The sequence below is a fragment of the Schistocerca americana genome, chromosome 3, assembly GCF_021461395.2.
Source record: "Schistocerca americana isolate TAMUIC-IGC-003095 chromosome 3, iqSchAmer2.1, whole genome shotgun sequence".
Classification (NCBI taxonomy): Eukaryota; Metazoa; Arthropoda; class Insecta; order Orthoptera; family Acrididae; genus Schistocerca; species Schistocerca americana.
Window position 1 is genome coordinate 554,303,918 of NC_060121.1, and position 27,099 is coordinate 554,331,016.

The 27,099-nt window shown below is 38.0% G+C and overlaps 1 protein-coding gene across 2 annotated transcripts in view; it reads right to left on the reverse strand.

Annotated features, from left to right (window-relative positions):
- The window catches only part of LOC124605322 (probable phosphorylase b kinase regulatory subunit alpha), a 250,327-nt gene that overhangs the window by 31,062 nt on the left and 192,166 nt on the right, over nucleotides 1-27,099 (reverse strand). For both annotated transcript variants that reach the window (XM_047136918.1, XM_047136917.1), the window contains exons 20-21: nucleotides 9,579-9,717; nucleotides 9,422-9,474 (exon numbers count right to left, since the gene is read on the reverse strand). In XM_047136918.1, the coding sequence (XP_046992874.1) occupies nucleotides 9,422-9,474; nucleotides 9,579-9,717 (192 nt within the window). The remainder of the gene's footprint in view (nucleotides 1-9,421; nucleotides 9,475-9,578; nucleotides 9,718-27,099) is intronic.

A 27,099-nucleotide genomic window follows, 5' to 3' on the forward strand; every position in this document is an offset into this window, starting at 1 on the left:
GGTATCATTAATGCCCCCCCTCCTCCCTCCCCCCTCAACCCATCACAAAAAAAATAAGTTCTGAGCACCAAAAAGATTATGGCCACAGAGTTTTGGGATCGAAAGGGTAGCCTACGCATCGACTTCATGCCCTGAGGAGAGAATGGAACAGCCTATTGTCAGATCATAGACCCATTACACTGTGCTGCTCAAAATGAATGGTATGGACTCTTGTCCAACAACATTGTGCTTCCTTATGATATGCTTAGTCACATTTTGCTATGTTGATGAAGGATTTGCTTCAACAGTTTAACTGAGAAGTTTTTTAGCATCCTCCTCGTAGCCCAGACTTGGCCTCAGGTGATTACCAAATTTTCCCAGCCTGTGTGGAAAGCAAAATGGAAATGACAACGAACTAACTGACAGAGCATGTTTGTGATTGGTGGCAACAGAGTATACAGAAAGCATAGAAAAAACAGTTATACATATTTTCCGCTCCCCATGAACCATGGACCTTGCCGTTGGTCGGGAGGCTTGCGTGCCTCAGCGATACAGATAGCCATACTGTGGGTGCAACCACAACGGAGGGGTATCTGTTGAGAGGCCAGACAAATGTGTGGTACCTGAAGAGGGGCAGCAGCCTTTTCAGTAGTTGCAGGGGCAACAGTCTGGATGATTGGCTGATCTGGCCTTGTAACACTAACCAAAACGGCCTTGCTGTGCTGGTACTGTGAATGGATGAAAGCAAGGGGAAACTACAGCCGTAATTTTTCCCGAGGGCATGCAGCTTTACTGTATAGTTAAATGATGATTGCGTCCTCTTGGAAAAAATATTCCGGAGGTAAAATAGTCCCCCATTTGCATCTCCGGGAGGGGACTACTCAAGAGGACGTCGTTATCAGGAGAAAGAAAACTGGCGTTCTACGGATTGGAGCGTGGAATGTCAGATCCCTCAATCGGGCAGGTAGGTTAGAAAATTTAAAATGGGAAATGGATAGGTTAAAGTTAGATATAGTGGGAATTAGTGAAGTTTGGTGGCAGGAGGAACAAGACTTTTGGTCAGGCGAATACAGGGTTATAAATACAAAATGAAATAGGGTTATGCAGGAGTAGGTTTAATAATGAATAAAAAAATAGGAGTACGGGTAAGCTACTACAAACAGCATAGTGAACGCATTATTGTGGCCAAGATAGACACGCAGCCCATGACTACTACAGTAGCACAAGTTTATATGCCAACTAGCTCTGCAGATGACGAAGAAAATGATGAAATGCATGATGAGATAAAAGAAATTATTCAAATAGTGAAGGGAGGCGAAAATTTAGTAGTCGTGGGTGACTGGAATTCAAGCGTAGGAAAAGGGAGAGAAGGAAACATAGTAGGTGAATATGGATTGGGGCTAGGAAACGAAAGAGGAAGCCGTCTGATAGAATTTTGCGCAGAGCATAACTTAATCATAGCTAACACTTGGTTTAAGAATCATGACAGAAGGTTGTATACATGGAAGAGCCCTGGAGATACTAAAAGGTATCAGAGAGATTATATAATGGTAAGACAGAGATTTAGGAACCAGGTTTTAAATTGTAAGACATTTCCAGGGGCAGATGTGGACTCTGACCACAATCTATTGCTTATGAACTGTAGATTAAAACTGAAGAAACTGCAAAAAAGTGGGAATTTAATGAGATGGGACCTGGATAAAGCGACTAAACCAGAGGTTGTACAGAGTTTCAGGGAGAGCATAAGGGAACAACTGACAAGAATGGGGGAAAGAAATACAGTAGAAGAAGAATGGGTAGCTTTGAGGGATGAAGTAGTGAAGGCAACAGATGATCAAGTAGGTAAAAAAGACGAGGGCTGGTAGAAATCCTTGGATGACAGAAGAAATGCTGAATTTAATTGATGAAAGGAGAAAATATAAAAATGCAGTAAATGAAACAGGTAAAAAGGAATACAAATGTCTCAAAAATGAGATCGACAGGAAGTGCAAAATGGCTAAGCAGGGATGGCTAGAGGACAAATGTAAGGATGTAGAGGCTTATCTCACTAGGGGTAAGATAGATACTGCCTACAGGAAAATTAAAGAGACCTTTGGAGAAAAGAGAGCCACTTGTATGAATATCAAGAGCTCAGATGGAAACCCAGTTCTAAGCAAAGAAGGGAAAGCAGAAAGGTGGAAGGAGTATATAGAGTGTCTATACAAGGGCGATGTACTTGAGGACAATATTGTGGAAAAGGAAGAGGATGTAAATGAAGATGAAATGGGAGATACGATACTGCGTGAAGAGTTTGCAGAGCACTGAAAGACCTGAGTCGAAACAAGGCCCCGGGAGTAGACAACATTCCATTAGAACTACTGACAGCCTTGGGAGAGCCAGTCCTGACGAAACTCTACCATCTGGTGAGCAAGATATATGAGACAGGCGAAATACCCTCAGACTTCAAGAAGAATATAATAATTCCAATCCCAAAGAAAGCAGGTGTTGACAGATGCGAAAATTACCGAACTATCAGTTTAATAAGTCACAGCTGCAAAATACTAACGCGAATTCTTTACAGATGAATGGAAAAACTGGTAGAAGCCGACCTCGGGGAAGATCAGTTTGGATTCAGTAGAAATATTGGAACACATGGGGCAATACTGACCCTACGACTTATTTTAGAAGCTAGATTAAGGAAAGGCAAACCTACATTTCTAGCATTTGTAGACTTAGAGAAAGCTTTTGACAATGTTTACTGGAATACTCTCTTTCAAATTCTAAAGGTGGCAGGGGTAAAATACTGGGAGCGAAAGGCTATTTACAATTTGTACAGAAACCAGATAGCAGTTATAAGAGTCGAGGGACATGAAAGGGAAGCAGTGGTTGGGAAGGGAGTGAGACAGGGTTGTAGCCTCTCCCCGATGTTGTTCAATCTGTATATTGAGCAAGCAGTAAAGGAAACAAAAGAAAAATTCGGAGTAGGTATTAGAATCCATGGAGAAGAAATAAAAACTTTAGAGGTTCGCCGATGACATTGTAATTCTGTCAGAGACAGCAAAGGACTTGGAAGAGCAGTTGAATGGAATGGACAGTGTCTTGAAAGGAGGATATAAGATGAACATCAACAAAAGCAAAACAAGGATAATGGAATGTAGTCTAATTAAGTCGGGTGATGCTGAGGGAATTAGATTAGGAAATGAGGCACTTAAAGTAGTAAAGGAGCTATTTGGGGAGCAAAATAACTGATGATGGTCGAAGTAGAGTGGATATAAAATGTAGACTGGCAATGGCAAGGAAAGCGTTTCTGAAGAAGAGAGATTTGTTAACATCAAGTATAGATTTAAAAGTCAGGAAGTCGTTTCTGGAAGTATTTGTATGGAGTGTAGCCATGTATGGAAGTGAAACATGGACGATAAATAGTTTGGACAAGAAGAGAATAGAAGTTATCGAAATGTGGTGCTACAGAAGAATGCTGAAGATTAGCTGGGTAGATCACATAACTAATGAGGAGGTATTAAATAGGACTGGGGAGAAGAGAAGTTTGTGGCACAACCTGACTAGAAGAAGGGATCGATGGTGTACTCAACGACGAACCTGGGTGCACGAATCGCAAAACGTCATTTTTTCGAATGAATCCAGGTTCTGTTTACAGCATCATGGTGATCGCATCCGTGTTCGGCGACATCATGGTGAACGCACATTGGAAGCGTGTATTCATCATTGCCATACTGGCGTATCACCCGGCGTGATGGTATGGGGTGCCATTGGTTACACGTCTCGGTCACCTCTTGTTCGCATTGACAGCACTTTGAACAGTGGACGTTACATTTCAGATGTGTTACTACCCGTGGCTCTACCCTTCATTCGATCCCTGCGAAACCCTATATTTCAGCAGGATAATACACGACCGCATGTTGCAGGTCCTGTATGGGCCAAGCAACTGGCTCGTCACAATATGCCAGTCACTACTCTTGATGAACTGTGGTATCGTGTTGAGGCTGCATGGGCAGCTGTACTTGTACACGCCATCCAAACTCTGTGTGACTCAACGTCCAGACGTATCAAGGCCGTTATTACGGCCAGAGGTGGTTGTTCTGGGTACTGATTTCTCAGGGTCTATGCACCCAAATTGCGTGAAAATGTAATCACATGTCAGTTCTAGTATAATATATTTGTCCAATGAATACCCGTTTGTCATCTGCATTTCTTCTTGGTGTAGCAATTTTAATGGCCAGTAGTGTAGACCTAGGTGCAAGACATGTCCCATACATCCTCTCACTACTACCTACTCCAGTGCAGTCACAAGTATCACCTACCTCACCAAAGGCACACCTACTTATGAAAGCAGTCACGTGATCAACAAGCTAAGCTGCAACCACTGTGCAGCATTCTATGTGGGCATGACAACCAACAAGCTGTCTGTCCACCAGAATGGCCACTGAGAAACTGTGGCAGCCAGACCATGCAATTGCTGAGCACACTGGTGACTGCGATGTTGTTCACTTCAATGACTGCTTCACAGCCTGCACCATCTGGATTATTCCTAAACACACCGGCTCTTCTGAAATGTGCAGGTGGGTTCTCTCCCTGAAATATATTCTAGGTTCCCTTAACCCTCCTGGCCTCAACCTTCGTTAGTCACTGTCCTTCACCCACCTATCCTCTTCCTTGTTCCCACTCCAGCACTACACAGCCCTCTATTCCACCAACACACCCACAGTCTTTTTACTTCTCTGTCTCCCCCCCACCCCCTTCCTCTGTCTATCCTCCCCACTGCATCTAGTCATGCTACCCTCTCCCAGCTATCATGTGCTGTTGCTCACAGTCTAGCCTCAGCAGCCAGACATAGTGGTCGTGTGTGTGTGTGTGTGTGTGTGTGAGAGAGAGAGAGAGAGAGAGAGAGAGAGAGAGAGAGAGAGAGAGTTGAGTTTGTGTGAATTTGTTAAACATTAAGTGCTGCAACATCAACATAACAAGTTAGTTTGATTTTAGTATACTTTTGAAGCATTAAAAATTCAGGACATATAGTAACAGGAAAAAGGATAAAAATTATTAAGTATCCACATGCTCAAGCAGTGTTGGCAGAATCATAGCAAAAACTACAATTTATGGTGGAGAGAGTGGAAAATTGCGAAAAAGAGTGTGGAATGAAGATACACGTAGGTATTTAGCAAGTTTAGCGATGGAAACAAACTGTCTGGAGGAAATAACAAATGGCATATCTAAAGTATAAAAGCTTTTGTAAAAGCAAACCTTTGTTGATAGCAAAAAGAACCCTGGCAGAATTAAGAAAGATATTCATGAAGTTTTTCATATGGAGTGTAGTTCAGCTAACAAGAAAGAAGAACTTGTGCATATTTAAAATGTGGTGAGAACAGTGCATAAAGAGAAAGGGAATGATAGAATAGGAACTGTAGAAATAATTGTAAAAAGTGGAGGAAGGAATAAAGACAAGTCATAATGAAAAGAACAAAGAAAACATATTAGCTGAGACATATATTGTTAAGAAATTGTCATGAATAAAGAGGCAGCAAAGGAAAGATTAGAGGGAACAAGAAGCAGCATCTCGGAATGATAGATGACATGTAAAATGGTCAAAGTTATCAGCAGATTAAGAAAGAGGCATTCGACAAAGGAAACACGAGAGTATGTAGATTATGCAACAGTTTCAATGGATTGGTAAAAATACATCATTTAATACAAGCTCTATGGAAAAAAGGAGGCCTAAAAACATGTATTATTTCATATCTAGTAGACTGAAATATTATATGGTAATTGAAAGTTCTTGGTGTAATATAAATAAAGCAAGGAGTAAAGGTTACAATTCATCGTATAGTTCAGGAATTGAGTCATTGATAGGCACATACACAAGACTGAGAATATTGCTTAGGTTTCAGATGAGTATCGAATGCATAATCAACAGCACCTTTACTTTGACAGCTGTAAGTAGTTCCATGTGAAAAAAATCCCTATCATACAGCCATGGCACCTACAGTGTGAAGGGAAACAGGAGATATCCAAATACGCTATTAATGTTGTCAGAGGTTTTATAAACAGACAATATCCTGCTCAGTTAGTATAAAAACAGATTTGCTCAATCATTTCTTTTCAAGAGACCAATGGTCACCCAAAGCAAAATCTCATCACCCATCCAACCTAAGAAATATGCTAGCCCATTTTAATTCCAAACCTGGACCCAAGTTTCACTACTTTCTTCATTCCCCTATGGATGGTCCAGATGCAAGATCTGCTCCATTACAACCAATCATTAACACCTACTGCAGCCCTATCACAGCCATGTGTAAAAGCAGTCCTGTCATATACTGGTACTGCAGTAACTGTATATGGTTCTATTTGGGTACAGCTATCTGCCCACATGATTGATCATCCTCAATCTCTGGCAAACTGAAAACAGTAGCTGCAGTTGCTGAGTATGCTGCACACTACAACTTCAACAACTACTTCGTTGTCAATGCCACTTGAATGAAAGTCATGAAACAAATGAAAAACCTCCTAGGGACAAAAAGGCTATAAATTTCTAAAATTATATCGTAATCGTGAAATTTAATACCAGAGCTACCTAAACAGCTCATGCGTGATATTATTAAAAGGCATGGACGGCCAAAACCTCTGTACTCATGCAGATCTCTCTCACCTAACTGCATATTTACCCCACTACCACACTACATTGAATAAAATAACTTATCAGTAGTATTTAATTATTTTTGGCTCACTGGACACATAATAAAATTTATAATTGGATGAAAGTGTAAGCAAATGGACAAGAGCAGACAGTTTCACTGGTTTTCACCTCTCAGGCTGATATGTAATCGTGACATATATAGTTTCATAATTGAGAACAGCCTTTCACACCCATATGTTGATCAAAACATTGATATCACATTTGTAACCTCATTGTAGAGGTGTGGAAACTCTCCTTGAAAACATCTTTGTTGAAATCCAGGACAGTTTTAATTTAATTTGTCTTTCAAATGGAAATTACATTGCAGCACAATCAGTTCCACGTGCACCTGTACAGGGGTGCTTTTGAATAAAATGGCAAACGTTCTGAAAAGCATCTCAAAACAGATGAAAAATTGGTGGTGTCCTGAAAACAATTCGAAAACTTTTCCTGTAATTCTTTCAAAGCCACAGTGAATTCTTCAAAATACCTGTTTTCCTTGACCTAGTGAGCTTAGGGAAATGATTGTGTTCTTTGTCAGAAGCTGTTCCTTCCACAATGTGATTTCCTTTTTAAATGCATCCACTTTCCCTGTCAAATCAGAAAAAAAAAACTGCTTCACCTTGTGAGATCTTACTGAGAGCAGTGTCCAGGCATGTTCACTTAAAATACAAGGTCTGCAGTCCATTCTGGATTTTCTAATTTTGGTTCCTGCTTTTCTTTTTCATTCAAATATGCAACAATAGTGTTTCTTAAATTGAAATATTGTTATAGGCGTGCCCCTTGACTTAACCAATGCCCTTCACAGTAATATACAGGGTGTCTCAAAAGGTATGCTACAACTTCAGTGTGTTATAACACCCAAATTAAGATATTCACACCACTTTTGGCGTATGTGACACACAAACTCATATAGTTTTGTTGGTGTGTGTTCCAGATTGTTGTGAGGAAGCATAATGAGAACAGTTCAAGAAAAGGCTTAGTGTATGTAATGGTTTATTCAGACCAAATAAAACATGCAGGATCAAAGGAACTTCCAAACATAGCATATGAAGTGAAGCATCCACCCTCACCAATGTTGCCACCCTCACCAATGTTGAGATGCTGTTGGTGCAGAAATTTTATGCAGACAGGAAGCGTTGATATGAAGTTTCATACTGGATGACCCAGAAAAAGTGAAGCCAACAAAAAACAAATACCATTGGCTTTTCAATATCCACCACAGAAGTCTGTTCGGAGGGTGTCGCAGGAGTTGCAAATCCCTAGAGCAACCATGTACCGGGTTCTTCGGGAATGTCTACAGACGCATCCATACCGACTACAACTGTTACACGCACTAAAACCAGACAAGAAGCCATAAGATATGAAATTCACTGTGATCATTCTTCGCCATTCAGAGGACAATGGAAATTTTCTAAACGATCTACCATTTTCTGTCACCTGACTTTACACCCATGGCCTTCTTTCCATGGGCGTAAGTTAAGGACAGAGTCTACCAAATGCCTGTCAACACATCAGTAATTTAAAGTACCAAATTACTGTTACCATTGCCACAGTTGATGTGGATATGTTGCACTGGGTGTGGATACAGCTTGAATACAGACTGGATGTTGTGCCTGCAGTGAAAGGTGCACATGTCGAAATCAGCTCAATGGTGCGAAAAGTTTGTGAGATGTGTGTCACGTAAGCAAAACATGGTGTGAATTTCTTAATTAGTTTGGATGCTATAATACATTACAATTACACCGTATGCTCTGAGACACCCCATCAGTCTCCTAGTCTTTGTTCAATTCAATCGAAAATTGTTGACTCTGACTGTGTACTGAAGCATGTGACTACAGAAAATTTACTATTTGTACCACCAATTCCATCACATGTACCCGCCTGCAAACTTACCAAAAGCATTTCTTGATGTACAAAACAACAAATCTCATAAAAATCATCCTTAAATTCTTTGTGCACAGTGTTTTAATGCCACTGTACAGAAAATTTGTGTTACCTGTTGATTATGTGATGGCATAATAAGCATTAATAATTCTCATCCTTCCCTTCAAAAAATAACTGTGACTCCCATTCATTTTTGAAGGTTTGTTATGATAGATACTAAACTTCTGATTTTTGTGCAAATGGCTGCTTGAATGGTAAATGTCCTTTATATCACGAGCAAATAGTGAAGAATAAACAACACTGACACTAGAATTCTGCGAATAGAAAAACGTCCTGCTGACCAAGAAATGCTACACCAAATGCCAGAAGAAACAGTGCTGAATAAAATGTCACACTGTGCCCAGCAGTGCTGAGATGGACCTAGCAAAGTCAAGAAATCCCAAGTAGTGCCAACACAGACTGAGCCCTGAACTAGACACATGCAGCACATTGTGCATGTGTAAAGTTTTGCATGCCATGGCCAACCCTGTTATAAGTAAGACAAACATTGAGTGAGACACTTATTGAAGGACAATACAAATAAACACAATTATCAAAGCTACATATTATGAATTACATGTGATAAAGTGTTGATTATCCTTACCAATATTATGCTGCCTCTTGAAGCTGCACTGATGCATGAACCACCTCACTTACGTTGGTAGTGTGTAACTAGTTTTCCTGCTTACTACATACTCTTGCTCAAATATAAACACTTGTTCTTTTACATCAAATAGTTGTTTTCCTATGTGTGCAAACATAGTTTTACCATGCATTTCTTAATCACTTTCCCAATTATTTCTCCTCATTTATATAAAAGCAATGTTCACATTATTAAGATAAGATACCAACCTTACTAACACGGCTCGATTTGCTGCTGATTACGGAGAAGTTGCCATGTCCAACTATATAAAAATTGAAAAAAGAAAGCTGCATTATACATTCTGGGAATACATTTCTTTCAAGGATTATCAAGTGCACTGCTATCAGCATATAGAACACTACTTACCACTGCTTAGAGCAAACTCTTTTCCACTTAAGATGTGATGAAGCAGATTTTTCATTTCAAATGGTGACAAATTAAGCAGATGTTCTGAGGCTTCCTCTCCAGTGCAAATGAGTGTGCGGGAGAGTTCTGTAGCCATTACCTGAAGAGAAGGAGAAGAAAACCTTAGGTGAAACAAGACACTGTTGAAACAAGTATACATTCATAACTGATGCATCACTTCAGCAATTAACAGAACAAATAAGGAACTATATGATCTGTGAAGTTTTCACAAGAAACACTATGCCAACTAAGCAATTCAAGTATGCCTAATGACACAATTCAGCAGATTAAATAAAACAGTCTACTAGTGAGTACGGATTTCCACCCAGAAAGTAACCACAGGCTTGGTATAAACATATCAACCACATCTTGAAAGTCTCTTTGGGTTTGCTGCCGGATCCTAAAATCAACTTGACTCAATATTTCGTCGATCCAACTGTTCGCCATCTTCAGGAAAATGCTGCTTATGCTGATGAGTCCCGCTGAGAACTGTTCTCAGCGGGACTCATCAGCATAAGCAGCATTTTCCTGAAGATGGCGAACAGTTGGATCGACGAAATATTGAGTCAAGTTGATTTTAGGATCCGGCAGCAAACCTGAAGAGACTTTCAAGACTTATTACGCCGGGAAAGCCTACGTAATCACATATCAACCATGTATCCTTGAACAAACCATAACTTCAATTTCTTACTTTTTCTTTACACACCAATATATCAATTCTATTGTAGCTAGTTCTAAATGGGATCCCTAAATATCAATGGGTGGTCTTCTGCATGGGAGACGACATGACTTTTGAACACACAGACCCATGTTTCACTTTCTACTACATAATATATCGTGTGGTGTGACTTCCTACAATATTACTTGCCCCCATCACCACCACATTCAGTACTACGACATGAAAAGAAATCATTTCTGTTCATCACCATTCATGCCTTCTCTCTCAACCTACATGTCACTGATAAGAAATGGTTTTCCAGACCCCGACATTTTGGTTGCCCTGACTAGCAGGCATGTTGGGTTGGAGTAGCATTGGCTCATTGTATTGATCTGCTTCCGATGGCAGCCTGTATGTCAGGGGCAAATAAATTAATTTAAAGTCCCTACTGTGTAGACTGCCATGCATGACAAACATGTTGTGGGTGCTTTATTGAACTGTATTACAGGGGTTAAACTTTTGTGGGAGCTTTACTGAACTTTATTACAGGGGTTAAACATGCCGATGGCATGCCTGGGGGCAGGTGGGATGGATAGTAGAGGGAATGGACAGAGTCACAGAGAGGAGGAAAAGGACAGAGAGGGGGGGAGATGTATGAGGCAGGTGCTAGGTGTGGAGGGGTGATGTGCAGATCGAAAGGAAAAGGGGGGTGGGGTGGAGATGGAAATAGAGAGGGGGAGGAAGATATTGTAAGAGGGGGGGGGGGGGGGGGGGAGAGGAAGATGTGGTCAGAGGGAGGGGGAGGAAGATATGGTCAGAGAAAGGGAGTGGAGGCAATGGACAAAGAGGGAGGGGGGAGGAGATGAAGAGACAAAGATAGTGGGGAGAAGGATGAGGTGGATAGCGAGAGGGAGAGGTGGACGCATAGGGGTGTGTTCAATATACACTTAGAATGTGTACGTGGGTGAAGCTGTGGGAGAAAAGGCTAGTATCTCAAAATATCCCACTATATACTCTGTGTGTTTTTAGAATCTCTGTTATGCCGAAAATACATCTGGTGTGGCTTCACATTAAATGAACATGCTGAATAATTTTCGGCAAAATGTTAGTTCAGTAAAATGCTATATTTTGCACAAAGCAGAAAAGGATGGCTGATAACACTGAAATATATGCTGGGCTGACAAGCATTTTGTAGCCATTATTCTGAACTGATTAACATTCATTTAAAACTACCAGTACACTGAGCTCATACTATTGCGATAGAAGAATTAGGATGATGAACTGTAATATGCACAAGTAGTTTTCTGATATTATGGATGAATGAATGGATAGAAGGTGCTCATCTAACCAAATGCAAAGTTAGAGAGAACTTAGGGGGTGGGAGAAAAAAAAGAAAGCCCTCCGACTGGCAGTGTGTGATTAAGCAAGTCTAGTGATACTAACAGAAGAAGGGTCAGTCTCTAATATGCGAGTGGACAAGTATTATTTGCAAGTTAGCAACAGGAACTTAATTAAATATGCATTTATTATGCACTGGGTGAAGGAATGAACAGACAGTGAAATTGTGATGCTAATAGCAAGCAAAACTGAGTGTCATACGTGGAGCAATATTCGAAGAGAGTGTGAAACCCAACAGAGGTCACTTATGTAATGGCTTTGCGCATACATCTCTGCGCCAAATTTTTAGTATAAAGTTAGTGATGTGAACTAGCAATCTCCAGTGCTAAACACACACCTAAAGATGCTGAATGGTTGTCAGCCAAAAATATCGTGGCAAGAAGTCACAGAGTCATCTGGCTGCAATCCTGAACTACACGGGATACAAATACAGAGAGTTTGAAAAAGAATATACATATTACAAAGTATTATGTTGTCAAAATTAACGATTACTGCAGCATGGTTAAGTTATTGCAGGAACCAGTACATTGTCTAATTCATACTCAGTGTCACTACATGTTGGTTTTCTTCTGTATGCTTGGTTACCATCATATCTTGCAAAATGGCCACTCTGTAGCAGAAATTGCTTTGTGTTCTCGAATTTGTGAAGTGTAATTCCAGAATTATAGCGCAAAGATGATTCAGGTTGAAGTATCAAACTGATCCTCAGAGTGGATGGAACATTCACTGATGGTATCGACATTGTTTAGCAAGGGGATGTGCATGTAAAGGAAGGAGTCCTGGCTGCCCTCATGTTTCTGATGTAAATGTAGCACAACTCAAACAACTTTACGATGTAGTCCAACAAAATCAACCTGTCACACCAGATGCGAGGTACAACCACCTACAACAACAATGTTTTTTGAGTATTAGTTGGTTATGCAGCTGTACAAGTTACAGCTGTTATAGGCTCTACGTCATGACAACAAATGCAAAAGTGTGGCATTTTTTGATGAGCTTCAGAATGATATTGACAATGATAACGCTTTTGCACTATGCATTGTGTTTGGTGATGAAGTGACATTCCACCTTAGTGACAAAGTAAACAAACACAATGTCCAAATTTGGAGCCTACAGAACTCACATGCACATGTTGATCATGTACAAGATTAACCCAGAGTCAATGTATTTTGCACAGTTATGGCTGGCCCATCCTTCTTTGATGGAAACATGGTTGACAGTCAGCAGTATCTTACTATGTTACAAAACTGGTTATTTCCTTGGCTAAATGGGGACAACTTCATTTTTCAGCAAGATGGGGCATCTCTTCACTGGAGTCACCGTGTGCGCGAATATCTGAATGAAACTCGATTGGGCCATTGGATTGGCTGTCAAACAACCATGTGACCAATAATCACATCTCAGCTGGCATCCACTGCCACTGGATTTGATGCACTATGACTACTTCCTCTGTGGTTGCTTAAGGACAACATTTAAGCACACACACTACCACAGAACTTAGAAGATTTGAAGAACCAGATCTGTACTGCTATCAGTGATGATGGACATGCTTACCCAAACATGAGAGGAACCTGAATATCTATGTGATATCGCTCATGTTGCTGTTGGAGGACATATTGAACAACTGTAATCTAAATTTCAGAGATTTATAAATATGAGTCCCAAGTGTCATAGATGTCTGTCTTACAATTTAATAATATATGAATTTAAAGTATGTATATTCTTTTTGAAGCATCCTGTATTATGCTACAAGCTTATGTTGAATTTAAAGTTGGTGGTATGATAATGAACGGTGGGTTCTTGGAGTAACTGTGGGCATCATATTTATGGGCATAGACTGTCTAACGTAGAAAAAGGTTACATTAAATGTTGAAAGGAATTTTTCCTGTTTACAATAGAAGGAAATAAGACTGATCATTTTTTCAAGGCTGTAGACAGGGGCAAAAAATGAAAAGTGGAAGTTGCCTAGTCTTAGGAGGATATAATTAAGAAGCAAATAAAGACAGGCTGGGGCAAGATGAGTTCAAGCAAAGAGTGTTAAGACCAACAAGTAACCAGTAAAGAAGAACTGTAGAAACTGGGGTCATGAATCCAAAGAATTCACTATGAAATTTACTGCATACTTTGAAAACTAATAAGAATGTGTTATCTATTAGAGCCAGTATCATTTAACAGACTACCATAAGCTGCACGTAAGAGAATATGAGACTTTCTGTTCCATGTGGGTACATTATAGTGTGATTTAATGGTAATAGATCCCTTTGGTTGGAAGCACCACTGGCACTGGGAGAGTCAGAGGGAAGTGCAGTGATGATTAGGTACATTTAAGTGCGACTGCAGGGATGGTGTCTCTCTCTCTGTCTGATAGGGTGTCAAGTGGCTTGTGTGGCAACGGCAGATAGTAAGCTGCATGATGTCATGGGTGATAAGATCTTTGGGTCACTGCTACTGTTGAAACATTAATCAGCGTGAGTTATATGATGCCCTTTGTCAGTCTGATCAGTGGAGATTGCCCAATGTAGAAGTTATTCAGGTGTGTTGCTTGTGCACCTACTTGTACTTGGATCTGGATCACTTGGAAGAAGACTCTGTACACTGTGGCATCGATTTGGATACTGTCAGCCAGTTCCACATGATTGAACATGAATGTGATGGGTGGATGTGCTGAACCAAATGCAGCCACTGATTGGGTGGTTCTTGACTTGCATTCTTACTCCCTGGAAATCATAGTGAGCATTCAATTAGTCACAACTGTTGTCGTTTTTGGGTGAAAAGGGCTATTTTTTTACTTGCCATCCTGGTTATCCATCGTCATCTGTAAAGCAGTTTTTGTGGCTTTTGAAGTGATTCCAGTTAAGTCATTTTACTGTGTATTCTTGGCTATTAAACTTGTGATGTGGAAGCCTCTCGACTGAGTTTGGCCACAACTGGTGTTATCCCAATTACACAGTATATAACGTGATTTCAGCGCACGGCTCGATTTTTTCCAATTTTCTCCAGTGTCTTTTGATATCGTAATTTTTTCTAAAATTGTAACTAGTAATTTACATGTTACAGGATACTTTATGTACACAAGTGGCTTATATTGTGAGTTCCACTAAAATGATCTTGAGTAAAATAAATATCAGTCCTCTCTATTAACAGTTTTAAAACAAGAGCTTAAAAAAATCAGCTGGCCAACAAGGTTGGGTGTTGTTAATTAACAAAAGGTAGAAGCTATTTTGGGCCTACGCAGACACCTTGTCTGCACAACCAACTAATTGTATTTTAGGGATTGCTTTTTTTCCCTAATTACATGCAATCTGTTTTACTTGCCAGTGGATGTCGGATTTTAATGGCCTGATGATTATTTCTGTAGGTTTCTAAAGCTTAAATCTGGAATGAGTTGTTAAATGCCACAACAATTACTAAACATATGTGTTAACGCTTTGATTTAATGCCAAGGTGCCAGAAAATTTTTCTTAAGACTCTCTCCCTATTTTTTTTTTAATGTTATTTTAGAGGTTTTGTATATTCTAGCACCATTTGTCTTGCTTTCAAAAGAAAAGATCATTAGCAAATTAAATTCTGGTTGTAGGTGCTGTCTTTCTTAAAAAAAATTCTCGAATGTTATTTTAGAGGTCAGGTAAATTCTGCCACCAGTTGCCCTGCATCAAAAAAGAAAATTCACTAGTAAATTAAACTCTGCTAGTAGTTGCTGAGAATGTTAGGTTTCTTTGTTGTAGCAATAAAGTGGCTTATTTTTTATTATATTTGTTAGTAAAATTATGGTCCACTATCCTTTCACTCAAAATCAGCTCCCTACTGCATTTTACTTTCTTTTGCAAACTATGTCTTATAAGCTTTGGTTATGAGGATGAATGGACAGGTGGGATTCTGAAACCTTTAAAAAATGAAAAAGAAGACAGAGGTCTGAGCTCTGTTACCAGCTTGTGGCATTAATAGCATAGGTTCATTGGTAACAGTAAAACTTTCATAAATACCCTTCAGCATGTGACTCTTCTGAACCGAGAATAAGATGATAATGAATTTGATGATACATAGTTAAGCACAGCAGAGCATATCCCATATCCCCAGAATCATATGAGGACAAACCCACCTTCATAATGAAGAATTATCAAGTTTTATTTCATGCAGTGTAGAAAATGCGTATGTTTGTGTTGGTAGACATGATTAACTGGACTATTGTGGTTGTAAGTCATTGAGATAATTGAAAACCCAAATAACTGAATCTATGAAAAAAAGCAATTTTTGTATTGTTTACTGTAGAAAGACGACCTGCATCCCCCGCATATGGTATATTTTTATGGTCATCTAAGGTACTTAATTTCGCTCATCATATTAAATGATCCAGGAAAGCCTTCAACTGAGTCATTCATGATGTAAATAGTGAAAACTGCACCAGTCACTCATTCTTTGATGCTTAGCACAATGCATTTTGAGAATTTATTCTCATTTTCAAGTCCATTTGTACATTTGTTTACGTGAATATGGTGACATTTGCATGCATGATTTTCTGCCTCTCTTGTGTCTTTTTGAAGTATTGTGCCTCCTCCATTACACAGAATGTCACACTCATGTAAATCATCACTTACACTGTCTGTTTACGAACATATTTATGTGCACAAATACACTTGAAAATGAGAATAAAATCTCAAAATGCATTGTGCTAAGCATCAAAAATAATTAACTGGTGCAGTTTTCATTGTTTGCATCTTTCTAGGGTTAATACACAATCAGGATGTTTACTCAAAACAACACAAGTGAATTAAATTTATAAATTCAACAAAAATCAATGTTTGTTAAGAGATTACAGACACATTTTCATACATACATACACATTTTGTTAAAATTGCTGAAATATCTTACAAAAGTCACATAAGTCAGTCACTGTAGTTTAATTTTGTTTAAAATATTTGGTAATTGCCTTTTGATGTAAACAATTTTTTCTCTTTATTACTGCTACATCATGAATCTTTTAAGTGTAGGAAACTAATGGTATCACACACTGTTTGTTTTTCGAACCATTTGAAAGCCATTTCCAGAACTTGAAATGCTTACACATGAGTGTTTCATATTTTTGAATTTCCTGCTGTTTGCTTGCCTGCAATATGTTTCCAATGGTCTGAAGATCTTGAGCATTACTGTCACAAGTGAACTACACTTTCATATCATCGGCATCAAATTCCTGGCATATTTGTGTTTGTCATTAGCTCATTTATATCCTCGAGAACATAATCATCTGTACTGCTTATTGAATTTCCATGCTCTGTTCTATCATTCTGTTCCAAACTTTGTTCAAAGTATTCCTTTCGATCAAATCCCACACCTCTACAACAATGTAACAACATTCTTTGAATTCATTTGCTTAAAAAATGACAAAATGGCTGCTATGTTACCTTCATCTACAGATAAAAATCTGTGTAAAAGTTGTTTGCTATAAAATCATTTCAATGTTTCAATAATGCTTTGATCCACTGCTTGAAGAAAGGATGTCATATTAGGAGGTAAAAATTTTAATGTCGATACTCAATTTTTTCCTAACAGTTCTGCTGGTGGAGGGATTGGCACATTATGCAGTAAAAGTAGGACTTTTCCTTGTCTACCAATTTCATTCTGAATTTCTTTTACTTCAGGGATAAAAAAAGTGTTGGTGTACCAATCAACAAATATTTTAGTGTTAATCCATGCACTTTTTTGGTTTTTACAAATTAGGGAATCGTGTCATAGCATCTGAAGTTTTTGGATTTTCCAATAAAGAGCAAAGATATTTTATGGGTCTCAGTAGTGTTTGCACAAAGTAATACTTTTACTCAATCTTCACTAAGTTTTATATCCTGGAGTTGAACTCTCTCACCAAAAGCTAAAAATTTTGATAGTATTAATTTCCAATTTCATCTGACTTCTTCTACCACAGCCACTTTCACCCAATTCTGTTTTAAAACCATCTTTAAAAGAATTTGCTGCATCTATAATAGCTCACGTTTTTTAACCTTGTACTTCCAATTCGCAAATTTCATGATGAGATTTAAATCTGTACAACAATCCTTTACTTGCCATAAACAATTCATTGCCACCTATTTATTTATTTAACTGTAACACCTTTTCACACAGCAAAGGACCAGATGGCAGTTGCCCATTTGATCATTTTTGTAAAAACCAACAATATAAAATTTCTTCCAAGAATTAATTTTTCTGTTTCTGCATCACTTTTAGATTACCACTTGCTCCTTTTTTTCCATAGGTCAATAATATATGTAAATAACTGCCGCAACCAACAGGTGGCTCCATGCACAGGAATTTGGGTGCCCATTGTCTCTGCCTTGCAAATTTGCTGCATCCACTTTCGCTCTCATAAAATGTACAAAAGAAACAGAAAAATTACTGCACAGTATGCACCCCAAAAACAAATACTTATTAAAATTACAGTACATAAAATCCCACATTTTTCATTGATTTCCTGGTTAAAAATACACTTTTTTCCGGATGAAAATACACTTTTTCGTCAATGAACATACACATTCTTCTGGGTGAAATTATACTTTTTCCGCATTAAGAAACACGACATTTTCCCTTGGAGCTAAAAAACTTATCAATCCTTTGGATGGTAAAGATTTTATACACCAGCATAGAATTTATGGGCACAACAGGAAACAAAACACAGTGAAAAGATATTTCGGAAAGAGCTTTGATGCGCAGCAACATGTACACTGCGTATTTTCTTATTACAAAAGCATAAATATGAATTCCGCCAAATACAGCATGTTAGTCTATAAAACACTGAAATCAAGATCGTGATGAGCTTTTGTCAACCAATCACACCTCATGTTATGAGATCTCGCCAGTCAATGAGAGCAGATGGGATGTACTCAGCCAACAGCAACATCACTCTTATGTAGCGTGAACACACAAATAGGAAAAGTTGATGGTTTAAATTATTGTATATATAGTATAGATATAAGCAAAGCCGAGCTTTCACACGTAATATTGGTAATTTTTTGCATGTGTTCCCTTTAAGATTTATCGAACACAAATGTGCCAGTAAAATTTTAAATAATCATATAAATGACTGGTCTTCTGGGACTGAAATTTTTCTACATGGGTGGTTCTCAAACTGATAAGTTTTGAATGAGATTCAACCACTCTACGATTTAAGATAGTCACTGCACATTCTCACATGTAACATAATTCATCTAGCGTAAAAGGAAATTTACTTTGTAAGTAACGTTTCTCAAATCCCCATTCACAATATTTTCCCACGAAAATGTAAACAATTGTTACAAAGTATTGCATAGTTTCCAGCATAAAGCCTTTGACACATTTTGCTGTTGGCAGATGCTTCTTTGTGAGCTATGTTTTGTTATAAATGGCACATTTTCTCTGCAATTTAAATTTCATTTCAGTGGTTTTTCTCTTGTTTAAATTTTATTCCTTCAGTATTATTCTGCAGTAGCAGAGCAAAAAAAATTCTTTGTTTCAATTTCAGTTCTTATCAGTCAGAATTTAAAAAAAAAAAATAACTGAAAACTAAAACAATGAAAAATTCCCAGAATTATCAAAATTCTTGTGTTTTTCCTGGCTTTCTCCCACATGAAAAAATTCCCGAGTTTTTCCTGGATTTCCCAGTTGTTTCTGACTATATACAACCTGCATGAAAATGCAGTTGCACATCAGAGATTCGCTGTGGACCATGGAACATCGCTGAGCATGAGAATGATCATGACATCACTGGTCAAGAGAAACCAGAAAGGACGTGCAAAGCAGAAATGACAAAGACCAATCTGTATTGTGAACGTTGTTAAAGTCACATGCCGTAGCAAAATATGAAATGGAAAGTATATGACAGAGGTGAAATACATGTGCCATAAAGGAACAGTACATAAATCTATTTTGTTGTAATTGATGTTTGAGCTATCCAGCTGGAATGGACTTTGCATCTTTTTGACAGGAGTCTGCAATCTCAAGATACAGCAACATGGTCAGGCAGGTACTACAGGTAAGTGACGGTGACCACAGAACCTTTAGTACAGCTCCTTGTCATGCCTGGACAAAGGCAGGTGCAATACATATCAGTCTGCAGGTACGACACCATGTTTATATTTACCATAAGTATTAGAACACACACGTGCCCATGCGCCTGCGTGCATGCGCCCATGGCCGCCCCCCCCCCCCCCAGACACACACACACACACACACACACACACACACACACACACACACACACACACACACACAATAATTACTATAAGTGCTGGTCACATCACCGCTGCAAGTTACATAATGTAACTTCAATGATAAATACCAGATTGGCCCAAATATAAGTCATGCCTTTAATTCTAAAGGGGGAAAAAAAAAACGAGAGAAACTCAGCAGACAAAAATTTACTCATTTGCAAAAAAACTGTTCACAATATGGAAACTCTTAATTTTTTAAAAATTTTTAATATAGTTCAATCACACAGAAATAGCCACCTTATATTCACAATCTTCACTAATGTCACTGCTATCTTCACTACCATTATTTGGTTCATAAAGGACTGTGTTTTCATTGTTCTTTCCCCAAAGTATGTCATCCTCACTACTATCCAAGGTATTTGACAGACAACACTTCCTGAATACTCTGCTGACAGAATCTAGTGATACTGTTTGCTGTAAAGAGAAAATCCATTCACACGTGATGCTGACTGATGGTTTCTTAATCTTGTCAAATGGAGTGAGTGCACGATCCCCTTCTATAAGCCAACTGAAATAGTGTTTTCAGAGACAGTGTCAAAAGAACTTCTTTATGATTACATCAAGCACCTGCTGTTTTGGATGCAGATATAATGTATAACAGCTAGGCAACTGGTGCAGAGGACACAAGGCGTGACATTGCCACATCAGAAATATATGCCTCTGAAGTCAATGAGTTTCTTGGCAAAATCTTTTGGCAATCTATTTGCTAGTGACATACTGCACTGGACAGAGAAAAATTTCCACACAGGAACTTGCGATCTGAACAATACACCCACAGAATGGTGTCTGTGGCACATTTAAGGTCTTTGTAATTTCCAAGGTCTTTTACTGGATTCCTTGTCGAGAGAGCCATCTTTCCTTTAATCTTGTACCACAGAAAGAATCCTAGCTTCAAATTCTGGACATTTCCAAGCTTTTGGCCCTCTGTAAGATTTCATTATGAAATGGCAATTTGCAGGTTATTTTCCAAAGAAATCCAATGCCAGATTTTTGTCAGTTTCTATACTAAATGCATTTTTGACCTAAAGAATAACTGAAGTTTGAAATTTGTATAATAATTATGCTGAATTCCAAAGTTTGTTAAAGATTTTTTTAGGCATTACCATTCATTGGTGAAGACTAAATTTTTACTCTTTACTTAGAGAAAAGAAATGCTTGTTCTGTCGGGTAATATTACAGTACTACGAACATTTCAATAACCACTAGCTAAGTGAAAAATTAACAAATGAAGAGGGCTACATTGTTACCTCGTATACAATGATTAATTTCCAAACACTACCAATATAGCTGCTCCATTTTGCACTAAGAAAATATACCGATGTCTTTATGGTCACACAGGTAAGATGCATTCATCTTTTTCATGGTTGAATTTTGGGAGAAAGTGTGGCTTATATTTTGGCCAATACAATAACATATTTATCTTTCTTTCATAGTGTTTGTAATTCATTCATAAAGTTTTTGGGTCAGTTCTAGTGTCCAATTCCACCCGTTGGCTTTGACCAATGATGTAATGTGTGATGTTATTTTGTTTGTACCACAGATTGTAGTTATGAATGTTAAATGACTTTTCTGGATTTCTTCGTTACGCGCATATATCAAAAATCCCATGTACATCATTCTGTTTTCTTATCTGTTTTATGTTTTGTTTTTGTTTTTTTTGATGAAAGTATTTATGATTTATCAGATTCCAATTTCTCACACAATTGCTTTACATCATGAATGAGTCAGTAGGCTGTACAGCGAAAATTCTCCTTGATGAAATGACTGACCATAAACCTATTACAAAATTTTTACAATCATTGGGCTTTATTGCAGAATTTTGCAAGTGCAGCATTTGTGGTAATTATATAGTGTGGGTCAACGAACGTGATACAAACTGTCAGCTTTGACCAACAATGTCACAGTTTATTCATAGATATTAATGTCTTTATTTTCAAGCCATAGATAATAAGTCAGTTATGTTCCATGGTGAGGCATCATCATTGGAAATCGAAATAAATGAACGATGCTTTTAAAAGACAGCACTAGACATTCCGTAAAATTTTTGTCGCTTGTATTAATTTAAATCATTTGTTCATTCCAGTTCATTCGGTATTTATTTTCATTCTTAATGAGTCTGAGATATTTTGGAAGAAGTGTTTTTCATTCTGGACAATTTCTATTTTTTGATTTTCATTTGAAGGGGTGGATTTATCTATTCCTATGAATATGGAAGACTTGAAGCAGGATTCACCAACAGTACAGAATACAAATTTTACAGTTGTTGCTTTTTTTGCCTTCACTAGCACTAGTATTACTACGACATTCTTCACTCTATATTACCGTCATCAAAGACGAAATGACCGCCATACGAAAAATTTGTATCCTGTACTTCAGTTCACTTATATCAGATGAAAAAAGCAACATACTGTATGCAACATTGGCATCCTGTATCTCAGTTAACCTATATGAGTCAACTGAAGCACAAGACACAACTCTTATGAACGTTTCTATTTTTCGCCTGTGCTTATACTAGTATCCTATTCTTCAGTTGACCTATAAAGTTCAATTGAAGTAAGGGATACAAATTTTATGCATGTTGACTTTTTTGCCTTTGTTAATACTAGTATCTTTTCTTCAGCTGACCTGCATGGGTCAACCGAAGAATGAGGTACAATCTTTCCTGTTGCAGGTTTCTTTGCTGTTGCTAGTACTACTACGATAACTTTCAGTCAAAAATACTATTAGTATCGAAGAAGAAAAAAAAATGCATTCCATCTTCACTAGCATTAGTATCCTATTCTTCTGTTGACCTACATAGATCACCTATAGTATGGGATACAAATTTTACATACGCTGTTCTTTTCGCCTTTGTTAGTACATTATCAATTGAAGAATAGGATACTAGCAGTAGCGGAAGCAAAAAAAGGAACAATTGTAAATTTTTTATCCCATACTTTAGTTGACCTACATAGGTCAACTGAAGAATAGGATAATAGTGCTAGTGAAGGCGAAAAAGTTGACCTACAATAAATTTGCATCCCTTACCCAAATAACCTACACAGATCAACTGAAGTTTGAGACACAACTCATACATGTCAACTGTGGTATTCCATGCTATCTTCTGTCCCTTTTTTCTTTATTTTTTGCACTAGTATCCCATTCTTCAGTTGAGCTATACAGCATAACTGAAGCATAGAACACTAGGACTCAAAGAAGCGATACACTTAAGGTTATGTTCGAAATATGAATTTCTCTGTCCTGAACTCTTTAGTTTCTCACCATTCGTCTTTGCTGTCTCTGGTAACATCTGATGTCTTTGGTCAAAGCTGATGGGTTGTATTCCATTCCTCAATAATCCCTATGGTGTTGACAAAGGTTCCACTTCGAGAACTTCCGATGAATACAAGTGGACGTGCAGAAAAAATAATATATGGAAGTCTATACACAGAGGGACCTAGTTCGAAAGATAGAGGCTGAATTTATAATAATAGTCATGTTAACTTACTACTTTTGTTATGAATATTCTTCTAAATCCGTCATGCATGAGACAGGAGTTGTGTGTGGCACCACAGTTGACTGGTTTTCATTTTGTATAGACGTTTGCAGGGAATTTATAAAGTACAGGGGATCATTGGAGGGGGGGGGGGAGGGGGGGGGGGTGTTTAGAGTTGAAGTAGACGAGTCACATTATGTTATGGAAAGAGAAAGTATGAAAGGGGGCATGAGATGTTTGGGCTTTGGGTTTTGGAGTAGTAGTTTCTGGAAGGGATTGTGCTGATGTTGTATTTAGGGTCGTTCCAAATTGTACAAAAGAAGTGTTAACATCTTTATTCGAAGAATATGTGGAATAAGGTAATGTTGGGTGGGTTTGCTTCATACAAGGGGTTGGGTGACAGAGCTTATCATTATTTGGTTGTAAATCACAATATTCAGCTTAAAGATTACAAGACGCGGGCATGTACCAATATTATCGAGGGGTATTGGGGAGCTGTAAAATCTGTTGCTGGGAGGCAAAAGAGAAGGATTTCAGTTCTGAAAGGCCATTTGGATGAATACTGTTGGAGGAAGAGTATTCCTTAAAGAATATTGTGTATTTCCAGCATTTATGAAAATAGTCAGCAAAATGTTTTGTTAGGTGTGGGTGGATTTCACATTTGTTTCTTGCTTTATGTTGAGGTTCTTTTTTTTCTTTTTTTTTTTCTTTTTTGATTCTCTGGGGGAGGTTTTTCTGTCGTTTTAATATTTTTTGGATAGAATGGTAGGGTGAGGCATTGGTTGTTATATCTTGTGCTGCTGGGTTTATTGGTTCAAATGGCTCTGAGCACTATGGGACTTAACATCTATGGTCATCAGTCCCCTAGAACTTAGAACTACTTAAACCTAACTAACTTAAGGACAGCACACAACACCCAGTCATCAAGAGGCAGAGAAAATCCCTGACCCCGCCGGGAATCGAACCCGGGAACCCGGGCGCGGGAAGCGAGAACGCTACCGCACGACCACAAGCTGCGGACTGAGTTTATTTGATTGACTTATTTTTATTATTTTAAAATGGTTGGTGGGAGGTGGTAGGGAAGAATTGGTGGTGCCTCTTTCATGCCTGGCAGTTTTTGTTTCTTACTAATTTTTTAAGTTAGTCTGGTTTTTGCTTATTTCGTTATAGTTAAATCTTCTAACATTATTATTTCTTGTTATGTCCTTATTTTGTTCTTCTTGTCAGCCTCGCTCTTTCACTCCTTTGAAACTTCATATGTGGTAGATTTCTATTTATGTGGCCAGTATCATGTTTTCCTTTTCGGTGTTTTTGCTATACTTCTGTTACTTTTACTTCAATTCTTGAGGTATAAATTCTACCATTTGTTATTTTCGAGCTATTGTATACCTAGTATGACTTACGTGTAGTATAGTCATTGGTTCCAAGGTTTTGTCATTTTTGCGTTTTATTTTTCTGAGTGTACAGTGATGTTTGTAACGATTTTCATGTTTAGAAATGTTTTCTTTACCACTTTGGACAATAATGTTCTTTGAAATGGGTTAATAAATTTGTCCTATATAGGTGAATTCTTTTGTCAGTTCCAAGGTATGCAAGTTCTGCATTTTTACAATGTGTTTTTGCAGTGGTTCCTTTCAGTATTTCCATTACTGCTTCCCTCTTTGTCCTTCCGTGACAAATAAACAATTTATTAATTGCAGTAGTACAGAAAGTAACAGCAAAATAGAAATCCTACAACATACTATGGTACATAATTACTGCAAAGACGTTGAAAAATAATGATTTGTGGAATTGCTAACTACAACTGACCTGTAATGATATATTATTTATAATGGAAAGCATGGAACTGACAACTGGAATTTAGGTATACAGATCAATTCCAGTTACTAATTACAGCCATTCGATGGTTCTGCCTCATATGTAATAAGATTTTTCCATTTGCGATTGCTCTCTGAATTATTGCGAAACAGCTACAAACATTGGAATCGGTAAATCGGTAACTAAAATTCACCTCCTATGTAGGAGGTCAATTCCAGTTACCAATTCTACCTATTCGATAGTTCATTAATTACATCGTTTTTCCAGGTCACTTTATAAATACAATACCATTTCTGCACTCATAGCTGCTTTGAACTTCTGCAAAAAAGTTAGCAATATTTGAAATGGTAACTAGAATTAAATGATATGGTTATAATAGAGGGAAACATTCCACGTAGGAAAAATATATCTAAAAACAAAGATGATGTGACTTACCAAATGAAAGTGCTGGCAGGTCGACAGACACACAAACAAACGCAAACATACACACAAAATTCAAGCTTTCGCAACAAACTGTTGCCTCATCAGGAAAGAGGGAAGGAGAGGGAAAGACGAAAGGATGTGGGTTTTAAGGGAGAGGGTAAGGAGTCATTCCAATCCCGGGAACGGAAAGACTTACCTTAGGGGGAAAAAAGGACGGGTATACACTCGCGCACACACACACATATCCATCCACACATATACAGACACAAGCAGACATATTTAAAGACAGCTTGTGTCTGTATATGTGTGGATGGATATGTGTGTGTGTGCGCGAGTGTATACCCGTCCTTTTTTCCCCCTAAGGTAAGTCTTTCCGCTCCCGGGATTGGAATGACTCGTTACCCTCTCCCTTAAAACCCACATCCTTTCGTCTTTCCCTCTCCTTCCCTCTTTCCTGATGAGGCAACAGTTTGTTGCGAAAGCTTGAATTTTGTGTGTATGTTTGTGTTTGTTTGTGTGTCTGCCAACCTGCCAGCACTTTCATTTGGTAAGTCACATCATCTTTGTTTTTAGATATATAACTAGAATTAAACTCATATATAGATCAATTCTAGTTATCAATTGCAATATTTGTTCCTTTATATGCATTTTCTTTACTTGTGTACCTGCTTTTTTAAGAGTGTTGGTTTCTCCATACTTCATGTTAGAAATTCGTATTTGTTATCATTCACTTTATTTTTCCATTGTTCTGTTGTAATTTACTTTCTCCCCACTCAAAACCCCTACTATCCTGCGCCTCTCCCTTTTGAATGAATAATTAATATTAAAATTAATGCAATTTTATAATAGTACAACTTCACCATGTGCAATATGATAATGCTGTTTAATGGTCCTCTATGCCACCCTACTCTCATAAATTATGATAATAATTCTAATCACACATAAATTTTTCCCCCTTTGTTCTTATTTATTTCGTTTATCTTCAAGTCACTTATATGTAATTCATGTGTAAATAATAAGCGCATTAAATCTGAGTAATTTTATCGCATGCTACATTCGTTTGGTTATGCGTATGATCCGTTCCTATCATAAAAGGGCAGTGATTGTGACTGGGAAAGGGGGGGGGGCGCTATGGGGCCTATTGCACCCCCCCCCCCCCCCCAATGGAGTATCATATTACACTGGATAAAATGACTTCAGAAATCAGTGAATATATGGCTTCAACAGATTCAATCATGTTTTTTATAATTATGTGGCAATATAGGTTGCAATGTATTTCAAACACATTCTAACAAAAGAATAAGAGCGGCAAATAGTTTACTAGCTAAACCAATAAATATAATTTAACTTAAAATGGGCTTCTTATTATTTATTAATATATTAAAAAAAGATGCTGTGACTTACCAAATGGGAAAGGGCTGGTAGATAGACACAATAAAAAACACATAAACACACACACAAATATCAAGTTTTCGC